The sequence below is a fragment of the Prunus persica genome, chromosome G6 (genome assembly GCF_000346465.2).
Source record: "Prunus persica cultivar Lovell chromosome G6, Prunus_persica_NCBIv2, whole genome shotgun sequence".
NCBI classification, from domain to species: domain Eukaryota; kingdom Viridiplantae; phylum Streptophyta; class Magnoliopsida; order Rosales; family Rosaceae; genus Prunus; species Prunus persica.
In genome coordinates, this window is record NC_034014.1 from 10733852 (window position 1) to 10751312 (window position 17461).

At 46.0% G+C, this 17461-nt stretch overlaps 3 protein-coding genes across 3 annotated transcripts; all 3 read left to right on the forward strand.

The window, feature by feature from the left end:
* LOC109949605 lies at window positions 2187-4877 on the forward strand. Its single transcript, XM_020565679.1, has one exon. It carries the CDS (start codon window positions 2187-2189, stop codon window positions 4875-4877), a length of 2691 nt encoding a protein of 896 aa, XP_020421268.1.
* Window positions 9165-10921, forward strand: LOC18775332 (capsanthin/capsorubin synthase, chromoplastic). The gene has a single exon (XM_007205040.2). The coding sequence runs from the start codon at window positions 9257-9259 to the stop codon at window positions 10748-10750; it is 1494 nt and encodes a 497-aa protein (XP_007205102.1). The 5' UTR covers window positions 9165-9256; the 3' UTR covers window positions 10751-10921.
* Window positions 14142-15925, forward strand: LOC18772100 (capsanthin/capsorubin synthase, chromoplastic). The gene has a single exon (XM_007207039.2). The coding sequence runs from the start codon at window positions 14321-14323 to the stop codon at window positions 15818-15820; it is 1500 nt and encodes a 499-aa protein (XP_007207101.2). The 5' UTR covers window positions 14142-14320; the 3' UTR covers window positions 15821-15925.

Consider the following 17461-nt stretch of genomic DNA (forward strand, 5'->3'; position numbering starts at 1 on the left):
ACACCTCCACTCATTCCAATCCGCCATTGGATGCAAAGGCCTGAGCGATGAAGGGTAGTGCCTGCTATTCCCGTCCTCCCTTACAGGGGCAGCCCTGAACTGGTTCTACCGGTTGGAGCCGGAAACTGTAGACTCCTTCGACGAGCTGAAGCAGATCTTCTTCAATCACTTCATGATCCAAACGGACTGTCTCTACTCCGCCGATGATCTGTACACAATTCGGCAAGGAGGGGACGAACCGTTGAGGGAATACGCGGCGCGTTTCAGTCATGAGTATTCAAGGTGTCCAGAAACAGATGATAGGGCAGCCTACGGCGCCTTCAAGAGTGGCCTTTGGTCCTCGCATTTCCGATACCTAGTACACAGCAGAAACTGGCGCACGTACGACGAACTGATGAAGCAGGCGGCAATCCACGCCAAGGCCGAATACTTCAACTCGAAACCCACGGTTCCGGCCCCGCGAAGAGATGCCGAATCAAGTGCTTATCCGGTAAAGGCGCCACCCTACGAGCGAGTCGACACCTACTCGGCAGGTCATAAGAGGAAAGACGACCGTGCCGATCGAAGGAAACACTCGAAGAAAGGAAAAGGGAAGTATGGTCGAAATGACCACCGAGTGCCCCTGCCGAATCGAGACCACGGCAATGAAGTCTTCACCCTGTTGAACACTACCTACGAGGACGTCCTGATGAACGAACAAGAGATCATACCGAAGCCGAATGCCCGAAGACCCAATCGACAAGACAACCGGGATACCGATAAATTCTGCCGATACCATCAGCACAACAGCCATAATACGGAAGACTGTATAAGCCTGAGAAAAATTGTCGAACGGTTGATCAGAGAGGGGAAGCTAGACCAGTATATCGCCCGGCAGCCACCGGCGCCGGTGCCGAACACAACTCGGCAGATAAACATGATAAGAACTATTAGCGGTGGCCCCACCATCGCCGAAATAAGCAACCGTTCAATGAAGCAATACGTGCGTGCCGCACAGTTTCCTCAGGTATTCGGCATAGAGGTGAATCGGCACCAAGAAATACCGAAAGTCCATTGGGAACCGATCACATTTTGTGAAGAAGAGGAAGAGGGCATCCTCTATCCCCACGACGACCCGATGATCGTCCGAGCAGAAATTGCCGACTACAATGTAGGGCGGGTACTGATCGATTCCGGGAGATGGGAATAAAGGACAGCCAGGTCAACCAGCAGTTGACACCTTTGTTAAGTTTCTCTGGCGACCTGGTCCAACCGATCGGTAGTGTGAAACTGCCTATTACCTTCGGCACCGCCCCAAGGAGAACGACGGTATATGATCAGTTCCTCATTGTTGACTGCCCGACGGCGTACAACGTGATAGTCGGCCGAACGGCACTCACCAGGGTCAAGGCACATCTTTCCCCCCACATGCTATTGATGAAGTTCCCGACCCCTAACGGCATAGGAGCTGTCAGGGGGAATCAGCTAAGCGCACGGACATGCTACGCCACGGCAATCAAGTCGACCTCTTTCAAAATTCCCGACGAGACCATGTCCATACAGGGGATACCGAACGACACGGGACCAGTTGACGACCCGAGAGATGAGTCCCCGACTCCTCATACACAACCTGCCGAAGAACTGGAGACGATAACCCTGAGCGAAGAGCAGCCCGATCGTCGGGTTAGAATCGGCACCAGATAACCCCTGCCCTCCGAACGCAGTTCATAGACTTCTTACGGCACCATTCGGAAGTGTTCGCATGGTCCTACGAAGACATGCCCGGCATAGACCCTGAGATCATCAGCCATAAACTCAGCATTTCCCCTGCCTACAAGCCTGTAAGACAGAAGCGCCGTTCGTATGATGCCGAACGGTACGAAGCCATGCGCACAGAAGTCGACAAACTTCAAACCATCGACTTCATCAGGGAGGTTACGTACCCGGTATGGCTGGCAAATTCGATCATGGTCCGGAAGGGTACAGGCGAGTGGCGAATGTGCCAAGACTATACCGATCTGAACAAGGCCTGTCCGAAGGACAACTTTCCGTTGCCACGGATAGACCAGCTCGTGGACGCCACCGCCGGACACGAACTGCTCAGCTTCATGGACGCCTATTCATGATACAACCAGATTTTCATGCACCCTCCCGACAGCGAGCACACCGCCTTCATTACAGACAGAGGGTTGTACTGTTACAATGTCATGCCGTTCGGCTTGAAGAACGCGGGGGCAACGTATCAGAGGCTTGTCAACAGAATCTTCGCCAAATACATCGGCAGCATCATGGAGGTCTACGTCGACGACATGTTGGTAAAAAGCAGAACTGCCGAAGAGTACCTGCACAATTTTTCAATCATGTTCGGCATACTGAAAGACTACCGGATGAGGCTAAACCCGATGAAATGCGCCTTCGGTGTATCTTCCGGGAAATTCCTCGGATTCATGATTAGTCACATGGGTATCGAAGCAAATCCCGAAAAAATAAAGGCCATCATCGACATGGAGAAGCCAAAGACGACAAATGACATTCAAAGCCTTACCGGACGCGTGGCGGCCTTGACTCGCTTCATATCGAAGGCTACCGACAAATGCGTACCGTTCTTTAAAGCCTTGAAAGGGGGCAAACGGACTATCATATGGACTGCCGAATGTGATAAAGCGTTTCAAGACTTAAAGGACTACATGGGCAAAGCACCCCTTCTGTCAAAACCACTACCTGGGGAGACTCTCTATCTATACCTTTCGGTATCTAGCACTGCCGTCAGTTCGGTATTGATCCGAAAACCAGAGAGGGCAGAGCTACCGATTTTCTATGTCAGTAAGGCACTCCAGAGCGCTGAACTTCGATATCCCCCATTGGAGCAGCTTGCACTAGCCTTTGTGGTCTCGGCACGAAGACTTCGGCCATACTTCCAAGCACACGGGATCAAAGTCCTGACTAACCAACCGCTTCGTCAAGTGCTCCAAAAACCAGAGACTTCTGGCCGATTGATCAAGTGGGTGATTGAACTCGGAGAATTCGATATACAATTCATGCCAAGGCCCGCCGAAAAGGGTCAAGCCATTGCCGATTTCATCTTTGAGCTCACCCCATCAACGGCACAGGAAATACCCGAGCTAGTTATCGAAACCGGAACGCCGATGGAAGTAGACGCCGAACGGTTCGACGCCTCAAATCCCGTATGGATTCTGCACGTCGACGGCTCGGCAAACCAACAAGGGTGCGGAGCAGGCTTGGTACTGACAACACCGGAGGGACTCAAGATCGAGTACGCCCTCCGATTCAACTTCTTAACCTCCAACAATGAAGCAGAATATGAGGCTCTCTTGGCCGGCCTTCGGTTAGCCAAGAGCATGAATGCAAAACAAATCAGGATTCACAGTGACTCCCAGCTCATTGTGAACCAGGTAACGGCAGACTTCTCGGCCAGAGACGCCTCCATGAACGCCTACCTTTCGTCTACCCACCAGCTGCTCCAAAGCTTCCGAGCCTACGAAATCAAGCAGATCCCCAGAAGCGAAAACAGCCATGCCGATGCGTTGGCACGGCTAGCTTCGGCAATCAATGATAAAATCGGAAGAAAGGTGCCGGTGGAAATTCTTGCCCAACCGAGCACGGTAGCCTCCGAAATATGTACCGTACGGTACGAAGATACGTGGATGTCTCCTATCTACTCGTACCTGGCTAACGGCACCCTTCCAGAAGACAAGGCCCAGGCCCGAAAGCTTAGGTACCGATCGGCAAGGTATACCGTCATCAACGACGTCCTTTACAAACGTGGCTACACAACTCCATATCTCAAATGCCTTACGATAGAACAGGGGGGCTACATCCTTCGGGAGATCCACAATGGTGTGTGCGGCGACCATTCCGGGTCCCGGTCACTCGCACACAAAGCCTTTCGGCAGGAATACTTTTGGCCGACCATGCACCAGGACGCTAGTTCGCTAGTGAAGAAATGTGATAAATGTCAGCGCTTCGGTAACATACAGCATATCCCCGCCGAACTCCTGACACCGATCGTGAGTCCTTGGCCTTTCGCACAATGGGGACTAGACCTGATCGGTCCGATGCCGCAAGGTAAAAGCCAGGTGAAATACGCTGTGGTTGCCGTTGACTACTTCACCAAATGCGTGGAGGCCGAACCTCTGGCAACCATAACGGCAGCAAGAGTAGAAGACTTCGTCTGGACTCACATTTGTTGCCGTTTCGGTATCCCGTATGCAATCATTACCGACAACGGCAGGCAGTTCGATTCGGAACTCTTCAGGCAATTTTGCACCCGCCTGAAAATCAACTTATTTTTCGCATCATCGGCCCATCCCCAGTCAAACGGTCAGGTAGAAGCAATAAACAAAATCATCAAGAAACTGCTGAAACGGCAGCTGGACAAAGCCAAAGGAGCCTGGCCAGAAAAGCTTCACAAAGCGCTCTGGGCCATTCGGACCTCCTACCAAACGTCCACGGGAGAGACCCCTTTCTCTTTGGCTTTCGGTTCGGAAGCCGTTGTGCTGGTGGAAATTGGCGAACCTTCCTACCGAACGGAAACCTTCGCACCGAAGCCAAATGAAGAAGCACTTTCTCTAAGCCTCAACCTTCTTGAAGAGCACCGGGCACATGCCAACCTTCGGAACGAAGCCTACAAGCAACGTGTCTCTCGGTATTACGACTCCAGAGTCAGACACCGCTCGTTCCGAATCGGTGATTGGATCATGAGGAAGGTGTCCCTAGCAACTAAGGATGCCACGGAAGGAACCCTCGGACCTTCCTGGGAAGGACCTTATGAGATCATCGGTATCCTTCGATCGGGAACCTACCGCCTAAGGGACTCCAACGGCAAGACCCTCGGTCATCCTTGGAACGTGGAACATCTCAAGTACTATTTCAAATAACCTAGCCTACGGTAGGACAAAATTGTAAATGCCTTTCGGCAGAGATTAATAGAAAGCCTTCGGCACTATTACTTCAGAAACTCTTGTTAAAATTACTCTACTAGCCTACGGCTGCCAATATAGGCAAGATAACGTTCTACGGCATCTTTATTAGCCTACGGCAATAAATATTTTCGAAATTGTTACCCTACAGATTCCATCGGAACTTGTCCATACGGAGCCTTTCGGCGATAAGTACGATCGGCAATTTAAAAAAATGGTTCAGATCGATCAAACAAAAGTAAATAAAAGCAGTAAATCAACTTTTAAATTAAGGATGCACTCGGCACCAATGTGTTCTGAATACATAAAAGCTTAAATCTAAATTTACAAACAAATCTAAAGAGGCCCTCAGGCTTCGTCACCAGCAGCAGCCTCGGCGGACCCGGAGCCTTCGGCGGCATCCTCCCCCTCATACTCCTCGATCATTTCCTCAGTTATCCCTTCCGGTAGGGGGGGAGGGTCGGCGATGAAGTTCAAGTTCAGCTTTTGCCCAGGGTTGTACCGCTTGAATCGGTACAACAGGTCCGCCATCTCCGAGCCCACTTCCTTATCCAGAAGGATAGAGAACTCGGACAACGAACGGTACCCCCGGATAGCTGACTGAACCGCAGCCTCGATCTCCGCAGCCTTGGCCCGTTCTGATTCCTCCAAGGCCACCTGCGCCGCTGTCTTCGCTCGCTCCGACTCCTCCAAAGCCGCCTGCACCGCGTCTTTGGAAGCCTCGGCATCCTTCGTTGCCTCCAACGCCGCCTCCAGAAGTCCCTTCATCTCCTCCACCTGCCGTTCGGCAGATTCTTTCTCCTTGACCAGGTGAGCGTGCTCCTAGAGCGCTTTGCCAGCCTCGGCAACCTTGGACCTGCCGTCCTCGTACGCCTTCTTGGCGCGCTCGGCAGCAGCGATGGCCCGCTTGACGCAGAGCCACATGTCCATGGATGCCTGCACAAAACAAAGAAGGTCAGAAGCGTGCCCCACTTTAAAAAAATAAAAATAAAAGGACGAAAGAAGAAATACAGTCTTACCGAGGCCTGAAGCCGGAAGGCGCGTCCCGCCTCCTCCCGAAGAAACTTCTTCGGTAGTTCGTCGATCTCCGGCAGCTCCATCTGAGAGCCGATGATCATATGGTTGACGAACTGGACGGTTTTCGCCGGGCAGGAGATGGTGACAGCCTCAGAAGGACCGTCCTCGTCCTCCACCGAAAGGACGGCCCTGGGAACCTCCGGTTGGCGAGGGCGCTTGGGGACCGGCTCGGCCTCCAGATCGACCGTCTCCGGTCGCTTGCCAGCAGCCTTGGAGGTGGCAGCCTCGGCGTCCCGATGCCTCGGCGCAGCGGCTTCATTGGCAGTGTGCCTCGGAACGGCCTCGGCATCAAGCTGCCGAAGGCGATCCGCGAGGGTCTGGTCCTCCGGATCCGGCACCGGCTGCCGAACGGAAGCTGCCTCGGGCTGTTTTCTCTTCTTCTTGCCCTCCAGGCCCATCATCAGGCGCCTCCTGGAGGACTCGTTCATCTTCTTAGCCTCGGCAGCCTTCCTAGCGTCCGTCACTGGCCAAAAATATTCGGTCAGTCGGCAAGCAAAGGCAACAAACGAAAAACAAAACAAAAAGAGGAAGAAAGATCTACTTACTCTCGGCAGGGTCGACGAGGCCGGCTCTGATGAGGTTGTCGGTGAAGAGGAAGCGCGGATAAACTCGCTCGGCAGCGGGTATTCTCAACCTCACTCTGTCAAGCTGCCGGATCTCGCTCAGCTTGGGGCTCGGCTGCTTGAGTTTGCCTGTCAAACAAAGAAAAATTAATAAAATACGAAAAGAAAGAAGAGAAGCCAGTCTACCGATCGGTAGTCCGAAAACCTACCGGCAGTCTGGAATATCGTGGGGACCGGGAAGCTAGGGGGTGTTCCCGATGGCGACTCCCAATTGCCAGAGAGCAACACCCGCCGATTCCTCCATGACTTCTGGGAAGTCGGCACCGAGCTAATGAAATGCCCCCGCTAGGAAGCCTTCAGGCAGTTTGCCTGAACCCAGCCGCCGTGATCGGCGCTCTTGGACTTGGTGACACTGTACAAGTAGGAGAACTGCTCATAGGAAGGCTCCCCCTCCTCGGCAATCCCGAATGCAGCGATCACCCCCATCAAGGCCACCCATAAGTTAGGGTTGTACTGGCCCGGAGCGTACCCGATCTGCGCAAGGATCCTCTGCACGGCAGGTTGCAACGGCAACCGAACCCCTTGCAGAAGGACGTCGGTGAAGAAGGTCATCTCGCCGTTCGCTGGGTCGCTGAGGGACTCAACCGGGCTCGGAATCCTCATCCTTACCGAATCAGGGATGAGGTATTCGGCCATAATCCTCTCCAACTCCCGTTCGGTGATCTTATTGGGCTCCAGGTAGTCGACCCCGAACAGAGTCTTCTGGGGCACACCCACCGGTATCCTAGGCGGTCCTCGGTGGACGATGGTCACCCTCGGCCGAGAGGGACCGGCAGTGCCCTCACTACGACCAGAGGTGGAGGCCTCAGGCTGGTGCTCGAACGGCCCGACACAGGTACCGTCCTTGTACACTACGGCCAAGGGTAGCGGTTGCCCGGTCATAAGCCCCTTGCCGATGCCATGGGTGGGAGCGGAGTTCACCTCCTCACCGAATAACTCGGCATCGGAGTCTTCTCCGCCCTCGGCACCGAGGCTCACGGCCTCGCTGGACGTATCCCAGCCCGAGGACAACTCCTCATCGAAAGCGTTGGGCTCACTGCCGAACGGTGACTCGCTATTGGACATCTACAAAATAAAGAAAGGAAAGCTAAGGCTCGTGCCACAAACTACCCTACCGATACCTACATCGCTACCTATGGCCACTAGACTACCGAAGGAAAATCCTACTTAACGATCGGCTAGCCTATGCCATGGACAGACGTATAATAAAGAAAAAATTCAGGGGGTACCGAACGGTATCTTACCTTGAGTAGTGTGGGATGATTGGGTTGCCGTGCAGTCTCGTTGGAAATCGCCCTGTGTGCCGAGAACCGTTGTGAAAAATCGCCTTTGTTGCCGTTCACTCTCTTCGGAAGTCGCCTGCGCAGAGCTCTCGCGTCAATCTCACAATTGCAAAGTGAGCCTTACACCCGGAGCCACCTCTATTTATAGGGAGCGAGGTGTAACGGTATGCCTCGGAAGACTAAACGGCTCATTAATGCACCGTCATGCGTGTTTTTGCTGGCCACGCGTCACCCGACGAATGGCGCCACTAACTGCGCGCCAGGCACGGAAGACGAAGCGTCTCTCTGCCCACTTGCCTCTCAACATCGACGACCCCTCGGGTCCCAGGTCAATTTTTCCCGAACGATACTTTCCGAAAGGACCGACGCAAGCGTCTTCCCTCCCCCCAAACGAGCATACCGAACGGCAGGGTAACCTCCAAGCTGCCATAGAGAACTAAATTCCCTTCCGAAGGACCTTCGGAAGAGAACTTGGGGGACTACTGTTTATACCGAAATGAACGGCCTATTACCACCGAACACGTGGACAGGATCGATACTGATCACAGAACCCCTTCGGCATGCTCCCTACCGAAGCCATCTATCTTGGCCCTTTTACCATCAGACACGTGTCATGCTCACAATCCATGTCCAGAGTCCCACATCGGAAATATGAGCACAGTGCACACCTCCTAAGGTCTATATAAGGAGACCCATATCCCCAAAAGGAGGGGATCAGAACTAACGGTACGCTATCCATTGATCTGTCAGTTAACTTTACTAAATCTGTACTTACTTAAGCATCGGAGAGCCTTCGGCCGGTACCGCACCGGTACCCCAAGGATTTACCGAATGTGTCCTTTTGTAGGTACTTGCCCCTCCGAAGTAGATCACTTACCGAGGACAGTCACCTACCGAAGGGATAATTTAACTAAGTTGACGAAATACGTACTAAACCACTTTTTCGCATCAACAGACCTAAAAAAAAAATATTGGACCAATGACATGACTATTTGTTTTGCCCTAGCCAAGGTCCATGAAAATATGATATGTCCTTGATTTTTCCACTCCCTTTTTATCCACTTACACTATTTTTTTAAAATTATATATTCTCACTCCTCTTTTGTTCACTTAAACTCCCTTTTATCTTATAGTAAAAAGTATTAAAAAACAAAAGAGAATATAGATGGATAAAAGGTGAGTGGGAAAATCACCACCTAAGAATAATTTTGCTTTCTAAAAAAAATAATGATAAAAAAGGAATAATTTTGTTAGCAAGGAGTTTCAGATTCCATTCTGTCGGTATCCCCTTCGGCTGTTCTTCTATTAATAACGACTTTCCACTTCCCTTCGACTTTGTACCTCTCTCTCTCTAATGGCCACCCTTTTCAGGCCGTTTTCACCTCCACCAGCAGCAAAAGCTAGTCAATTCAATTTCTCTGATTCATCAAACTCTCCATTTTCTATTCCAAAAACCCATCACCCATCTTCAAGAAAATCTTTCTCCAAAATCCAAAGCAGCAAGTTTGGCAATTTCCTTGACTTGAAACCCGAATCAAAACCCGAGTTCTTCGATTTCGACCTCCCCAAATTCGACCCATCAAGCCGTTCTCGCTTGGACGTGATTATAATCGGCACAGGCCCTGCTGGGCTTCGTCTTGCAGAGCAGGTTTCAAGCTATGGCATTAAGGTATGTTGTGTTGATCCTTCACCCCTTTCTATGTGGCCAAATAACTATGGTGTCTGGGTCGATGAGTTTGAAAGCTTGAACCTTGAAAATTGCTTAGACAAAACATGGCCTATGGCTTGCGTTCATGTTGATGACAATAAGACCAAGTATTTGGACCGTCCTTATGGTAGAGTCAGTAGGAAGAAACTCAAGACTCTGTTATTGGAGAGATGTCTCTCCAATGGGGTTCAATTTCACAGGGCCAAGGTGTGGAAAATTCAGCACCAAGAGTTTGAGTCTTCGATTTTGTGTGACGATGGGAATGAGCTCAAGGCAAGCTTGGTTGTTGATGCTAGTGGGTTTGCTAGCAGTTTTATAGAGTATGAGAAGCCAAGGAACCATGGGTATCAGATTGCTCATGGTATTTTGGCTGAAGTGGAAGAACACCCCTTTGATTTGGATAAGATGCTTCTGATGGATTGGAGAAATTCCCATCTTGGAAATGAACCTTATTTGCGTACTAGTAATTCTAAATTTCCGACGTTTCTCTACGCTATGCCATTTGATTCAAACTTGGTATTCTTAGAAGAAACTTCACTTGTTAGTAGGCCAGTGTTATCTTATATAGAGGTTAAGAAACGAATGGTTGCGAGGCTAAGGCATTTGGGAATTAGGGTGAAGAGGATAATTGAAGATGAGAAGTGTTTGATCCCAATGGGAGGCCCTCTTCCCCGGATCCCCCAAAGTGTGATGGCAATTGGAGGGACTTCTGGGGTCGTCCACCCTTCAACTGGGTACATGGTGGCTCGGACCATGGCTCTAGCCCCGATATTGGCTGAGGCCATTGCAGAGTGCCTTGGCTCAACCCGAATGATTAGAGGGCAGCCACTTTATCATAAAGCATGGAATGGCTTGTGGCCAATTGAAAGGAGATGTGTACGGGAGTTTTACTCTTTTGGTATGGAGACTTTGTTAAAGCTTGATCTGGATGGGAGTAGAAGGTTCTTTGATGCTTTCTTTGACTTGGATCCTTATTACTGGCACGGGTTTCTCTCCTCAAGGTTGTCCCTTAGAGAGCTTGCTTTGTTGAGTTTATCGCTGTTTGGCCGTGCCTCTTTCCCATCTAGGTTCGATATTGTTACAAAGTGTCCCTTGCCTTTGGTTAAACTGATGGGTAATCTAGCACTTGAAGCTGCATAATACTGTAACACTTGGAAACAATTGCTTTTTGTTTCATTTTGTAATGTTGTTCGTGTTGTTAGCTTGGACTATACACATTGGTCCATTCCTTATACAGTATACTTTACCAGAATATTAGAGCTCTAGGTTGAAGTGCTCCTTGTTAAATGATTGGATTAGAACCTCATCTCACATTCCCTTAGTTTTCTGTTTACATCTCATATTCCCTTAGGTATCTGTTTCTGGTGTGTAAAACGTGACGGCACGCAAGGGAGTGCGTTTCTAGTACATCTACTAGTGGTCCTGAATCTGCTTAAGCTTCTAAAGTATAGCGGTACCGAAAAATTTAATGCAACAGCATTCTCCACGAAATAACTATTTGTATGTTTGCTTTCGCACCCCAATTGAGAAATTTTGACCTGCTACGTATTCATTGCCCCAAAAACTTGTTAAAATAGCAACACAACCATGATTTCCGTTTAAGAGAAACTGAATATGAAGGAAACATTGCAGCAACACACAAACTTTGATGGTTTCAAAAGCAAACCTTACTACTGGAGATGAAGGAGATTTACCATGGAATTTCAGTGGTTATGGAAGGGGGTGAAGGGGTGGAGGACCTGGAAATGGCTGATGAGTTGGTGTGAAAGGTTTTTCAAATATGTAGTTGACTTCGTGAGTGAGTTGATTTTATTTGGTGGTGGAGAAGTTGGAGTTTGGGTGGCCTCTGAGTTGGTGGACAAATTGAGAGGTTTTCTTGAGTTGGAGGAGATGGTGTGGTGTGGGTGCTGGAACAACAAAACGAATAACAAAACATTGGGTCAATTAGGCTTTGTAACCATGTGAGTTTGGTCATTTATCTTTTAAAGATTAACAAAAGAGTGCTGCTAAACGAACCCTAAAATTAACTAAGTACACCCTATTACCAAAGTATTTATTGAATTACTAATTTACCCTAATATAAAATGACTAAAAAGGATATATTGAATTGTGAAACAAATAATTTTAATAAGTACACTATATTCAACCTTCCCTGTCTAAATGCTCGAAAATGAATATTAAAATCAAGGTAAGATGATATGATATTTACTGAGCTTTTACAAAATCGCTCTCATCAATCCTCTCCTCTCCTCTCTAGCCACATTAAGGAATGGTTTTTTCCTTTTGCTTCTCATTTTTACAACTAATATTCAATCTTGCAGTAAGGATGCCTACTTATCAAGGATGCCTGTTTCTATTATAAACTTCGTGAAGGCTATATTAAGTCAATGGCTATAAACTCATGGTATAAACCCAGGGCATTGAGAATTGGGGCCGAGTGCAGCCCTTGGCTGTACTCCTTGGTTTATAATGGATCTGGTAGATGCAGTAATAGAAGCCGCACCCTAAGGTCCTGCCTGTTCTCCCACAATTGTTTGATTGAATCAACCTCAGCGGCGTTGGTGGGTTAAGCAGCAAGTTTGGCAGCAAGGTGGGTTTGGTGTTTGTGATAAAGTGAATTAGGGTGTACCAGGGGTATTTTTGGTAGTTAAATAGAGTGTACTTAGTTAATTTCACATTTTGATTAAAATATTATGGTATACTTAGATCATAGGGTGTACTCAGTTAATTTTAGAGTTCGTTTAGCAACACTCTTAACAAAAACAACCATAATGTTGGACATCATTACAGCATTGACCCCCTCTAGTCTAACCGTCAAGTCAACCGTTGTTTATCCACGTAACACTTGGTGGACTCATTTATTTACGTAATCGCTAAACCGATGTCATGTCAACGGATCAATGGATGCTATGTGGACAACATATAAGTAACCTCTATTTGAAGGGCTTCTCAAAGCTCAAAGAAAATCATCTCATAGAGAAAGAAAGCAACCTCCACCAGTGGTGTCAAATTAATACTCAAAGACAAAGATAAGCACTAGGTGACGCTACTCGTGGTCCTGTTTGATTCAAGATCAAGCCTTGATCGCCATTGACAAAACCTAATTCCGATTCAAGATCAAAATGTTATTACCCTTGAATCCAATTTTACTGTGGAGATCGACTTCTGTGCAGAACCTAATGTGTTTTTCTTTATTAGGTTTTTGCTTATCTTTTTTCTGCTTAAAATACCTTTATTTACGGACCTGGGAACATAATGAAAATACCTCCCTGCAAAAATTATATAAAATAAATAAAAATTTCGTTGGAACAAATAATGTGAAGACAAACATAGTCTCTCCGATGAAAATGAAATTTTGATGATGTCAATTAAGCGGCTGATTTGGCTGAATTTTTTATTTTTTTCTCTGACGGGGATGATTTTTAAAAGGGGTATATTTTTTTTAGACTGTGTTTAATGGATACCTTTAAATCATGATTCTATTTAGTTTACACTATTATTCAATTTTCATAAAAATTATAAAATTTCTTTCCAGTTTTAGATTTTTCAACAACAACTCTTTACTCCAACTTCTTAACCCATAAATTTATTCCAAATTCATGAACCGCCCCCGGATTTTTTTTATTGATTCCTGTCAAAAAGAAACAATTTGAGTAAAAGGTCTGTACTTAGAAAAATAGTGAACCTCGAACGTGTCGACAGATTATTGACATGTTACTTCAAACTCGAAGTAAGAACACCATATACCAACCATCAAAAACGATTTAAGTAACAAATAAATTATAGATTTTTCACAAATTTTATAATTTCAAAAAATAAATATGAACTTGAAAATGACCTCGTTACACTATAGTCTTTCAAACATGACTGCACGCTATAAAGACTAGACACCTAACACTTTCGCTATCTGGCGGCTATACTAAAAACATTGATTTTTTATATTTTATTCTTGTTGTTATCGGTGGCCGTGGCCCTATACCAAATATAATGCAATTCATTTCAATAATGAAACACGAAATCATATGCATGCACTCAATAATTTCATTGATATTATGTGAAGTCGTGATATTATAAGTATGAAATTCGGTAGACCAATTGCATGTGGAGTTTTGATCAATCTGGCCGCTGCCCGCTCATATTTATTATTTAATTTGACCATGAGCAGAGCAGGGCATGGGACAAATTGTTTTTTTTGTATTTTAAGTATGGGCATGTGGATAAGTTATCGCGATCACCACAAGAGTAGATTGTTTTTTTTCGAAGGCTAAATTTGACTTTCAAGGGCCATCATTGAAGAAGACTACTTGAGCAATCTTTGGGATAAATTTGCATGAATAAGCGCCCAAAACAAAAGCAATATGGTTAAGGAAACGATCTATAGAAAAGGAATTGGTAAAAAGTATTTTGGACAATTTGCTTCAAAATAAATGGATAAAAGTTGTTCGTGCCACGTGACAAAACAATCCAATAAAAAAAGTAATATGTATTTAAGAAATTAACAGCTTAACGAACACATGTTATTTTTTAACTAAATTGTTTTACTAATCTGCTTTAGGAAATGTCTTATAAAAGTTTATCAAGATTGTTTTGTTATATGTACGTTTTGCTCAAAAGTATCCCCAACAAACACATAAAAAAGTCTCATTTCCTTATAAATAACAGTATTTTAGAATTCATTTCTACTGGTTCATCTCTCTAATAAACTCTCTAATGGGTACTCTTATGAGGCTATTTTCACCACCACCAGCAACCCAGAGCTGCCAATTTTTTCATTCATTCAATCCTCCATTTTCATTTCCAAGAACCTGTGGCACATCTTCAAGAAATACTCCTTTCAAAGCCCAGAGCAGCGAACGTGGAAATTTTCTTGATTTAAAACCGGAGGCAAAACCTGAATTCTTAGATTTCGACATCCCCCAGTTCGACACATCTACTAGGTCCTCCTCAGACGTGATCATCATCGGCACTGGCCCTGCCGGGCTTCGCCTTGCAGAGCAAGTGTCACAGCATGGCATTAAGGTATGTTGTGTTGATCCTTCACCGCAATCTTTGTGGCCAAATACCTATGGCGTTTGGGTTGATGAGTTTGAGAGCTTGCAGCTTGAGAGTTGCTTAGAAAAAACATGGCCTAGGTCTTGCTTTTATATTGATGAAGACAATGTCAAGTATATAGACCGCCCTTTCGGTCGAATTAGCAGGAAGAAATTCAAGACTTTGCTAATGGAGAGGTGCCTCTCTAATGATGTCAAGTTTCATAAGGCCAAGGTTTTGAAAATTGAGCACCAAGAGTTTGAATCTTCGATATTCTGTGACGATGGCAATGAACTCAAGGCAAGCCTAATTGTTGATGCTAGTGGGTTTGCAAGCACTTTCATGGAGTATGACAAACCAAGGAACCATGGGTATCAGACTGGCCATGGCATTTTGGCTGAAGTGGATTTTCACCCTTTTGACTTGGATAAGGTTGTTCAGTTGGATTGGAGAGACTCACATCTCAGAAATGAGCCTTCAATGCTCACTAGAAATTCAAGATTTCCAACTTTTCTCTTTGCCATGCCATTTGATTCAAGCCTAATATATTTGATGGAAACTTCATTGGTTGGTAGGCCAGTGCTGTCTTATGAGGAGGTGAAGAAGAGAATGGTTGCAAGGCTAAGGCATTTGGGAATTAGAGTGAAGAGGGTTTTGGAGGCTGAGAAGTGTTTGATCCCAATGGGAGGCCCTCTTCCTCGGATGTCTCAAGAGGTGATGGCTATGGGAGGAACTTCCGGGCTTGTCAATCCTTCAGCCGGGTACATGGTGGCGTCGGCCATGGCCCTAGCCCCGGTGCTAGCCGAGGCCATTGTGCAGTGCCTTGGCTCGACCCCAATGATCCGAGGGCAGCCACTTTATGATAGAGTGTGGAAGGGATTGTGGCCAATTGAGAGGAGATGTGTTAGGGAGTTTTACTCTTTTGGGATGGAGACTTTGTTGAAGCTTGATCTGAATGAGACTCGAAGGTTCTTTGATGCTTTCTTTGACTTGGATCCGTATTACTTGAACGGATATCTTTCATCAAGGTTGTCCCCAACAGAGCTTGCCTTTTTCAGTTTATCTCTGTTTGGCAATGCCTCTGTTTCATCTAGAGTTGAACTTCTTACAAAGTCTGCTGTACCCTTCGTTAAAATGATAGGTAATCTAGCACTTGAAGCAAAACAATATTATATCTAACATTTCAATGCATAAAATAAATGTAAGATATGTTCTGGTGACTTTTGGTTAGTCATCACAATTCAAGATCTTTTTCCAGGTAAATATATAAATTTTTAGGGTAAAGTGTTGTTTTGTCCTCTAAACTATTACCCTAATCGAACTTAACCCATTTTATTATTATTTTTCAGCCAATTTAGCACTCGAACTCAATTTGATAGTCAATTTAGCCCTTATCATCAAAATTTTCAAATTTCATCCACTTTTTTGTCCAAAAATCACATGCCTTCCACGTGATTTATTGTTTTAAGGTTTTATTTTTATTTTTGACGTTTATTAAAACCTAAAATATTTAGAAAATAAAAATAAAAATTTTAAAGAAATCCCAACCCAGCTCACCCCATCCTCCGCTCCCAACCACCACCCCTACTTGGCCACCCCCACCCTCCACCCTCCACACACAAGAAACTTGCAACAAAAATTTTTTTTGTTTGGGATGAAATAGGGGGGACAAACCCCAAAAAGAAACAACAACTAACTAGTACAGATCAAGCGAGCCCTAACAACTCCTAATAATCATCCTCCAAAGAAGAGCTAACCCAAGAAGGGGCCTCATCCAAATAGCTAACCCCCAAATTCAAGTTAAAGCTCCAGTTAGCCATACGATCAGCTGCTACATTCATTTCTCTATAAACATGAGTAAGGTGACAGTTACCAATACGCCTCATAAGAACACAACAGCTCTGAACTAAAGCAGCAAGAGGATGACAACTCAAGGTACCAAACTGCTGAACAAGGGAAACAACAATTGCTGAACAAGGTTTCCTTCTTATAATGATGAACTATTTTAGTAAAAGGATTGAAGGTGAATAAAGGGCTATGGTGCCAGATCCCTGGCGATGGGAGGCAAAGGCAGTGGATGTCCAGCAATGGGAAGCAGCGGCAGCAACTCACAGGAGATAGGCCATGGCTAGTGGTGATCGGCAACAAGTGGGCAGCAATCGGCATGGCAGGAGGTGAACATGTGTAAAGATGGCAATGGGTCGAATCGAGGGTGGGTATGCCATTTCCATCCCCATCCCCGTTAAGCTTTTTTCCCCCATCCCCGCCTTCATACCCGCAATATTCATATCGGGGATTCTCCATCCCCACATTCGTTAGGGAATGGGTTCCCCGACCAGCCCTATTACAAAAGAAAAAATCAATATATAACCACTCTGTTTAAAAAGAAAAAGTATTAAGGCACAATATAAGAATGTTTATATATGAACTAGAAGTTAACTAAATAAATAGGTAGTGTGGCTTAAGACTTGTATAAATTATATAAATATAATATAATAGAAAATATAAAACTTAGTTGGTATAATCACTTTAATAGCATATTTATATATACTATAATATATATATATATATATATATATTCTGAATGGAGAGAGTTCAGGTTGGGGATTAAAATACCATCCCCATCCCTCCCCAAACACCATACCCAAAAAATTCCTCGTACCCATTTTTTGTCCTTCATACCCAACCCATTAGGGTCGAATCCCCGAAAGACCTTAATGCACAGGAAAAATTGTCATCCCTAAACATGTGGCATAATCAGAGACAGAGTTGTGTTAAGGCCAGGGATGGCCTTGGCCCCACAATTTACTTAACTCCTTT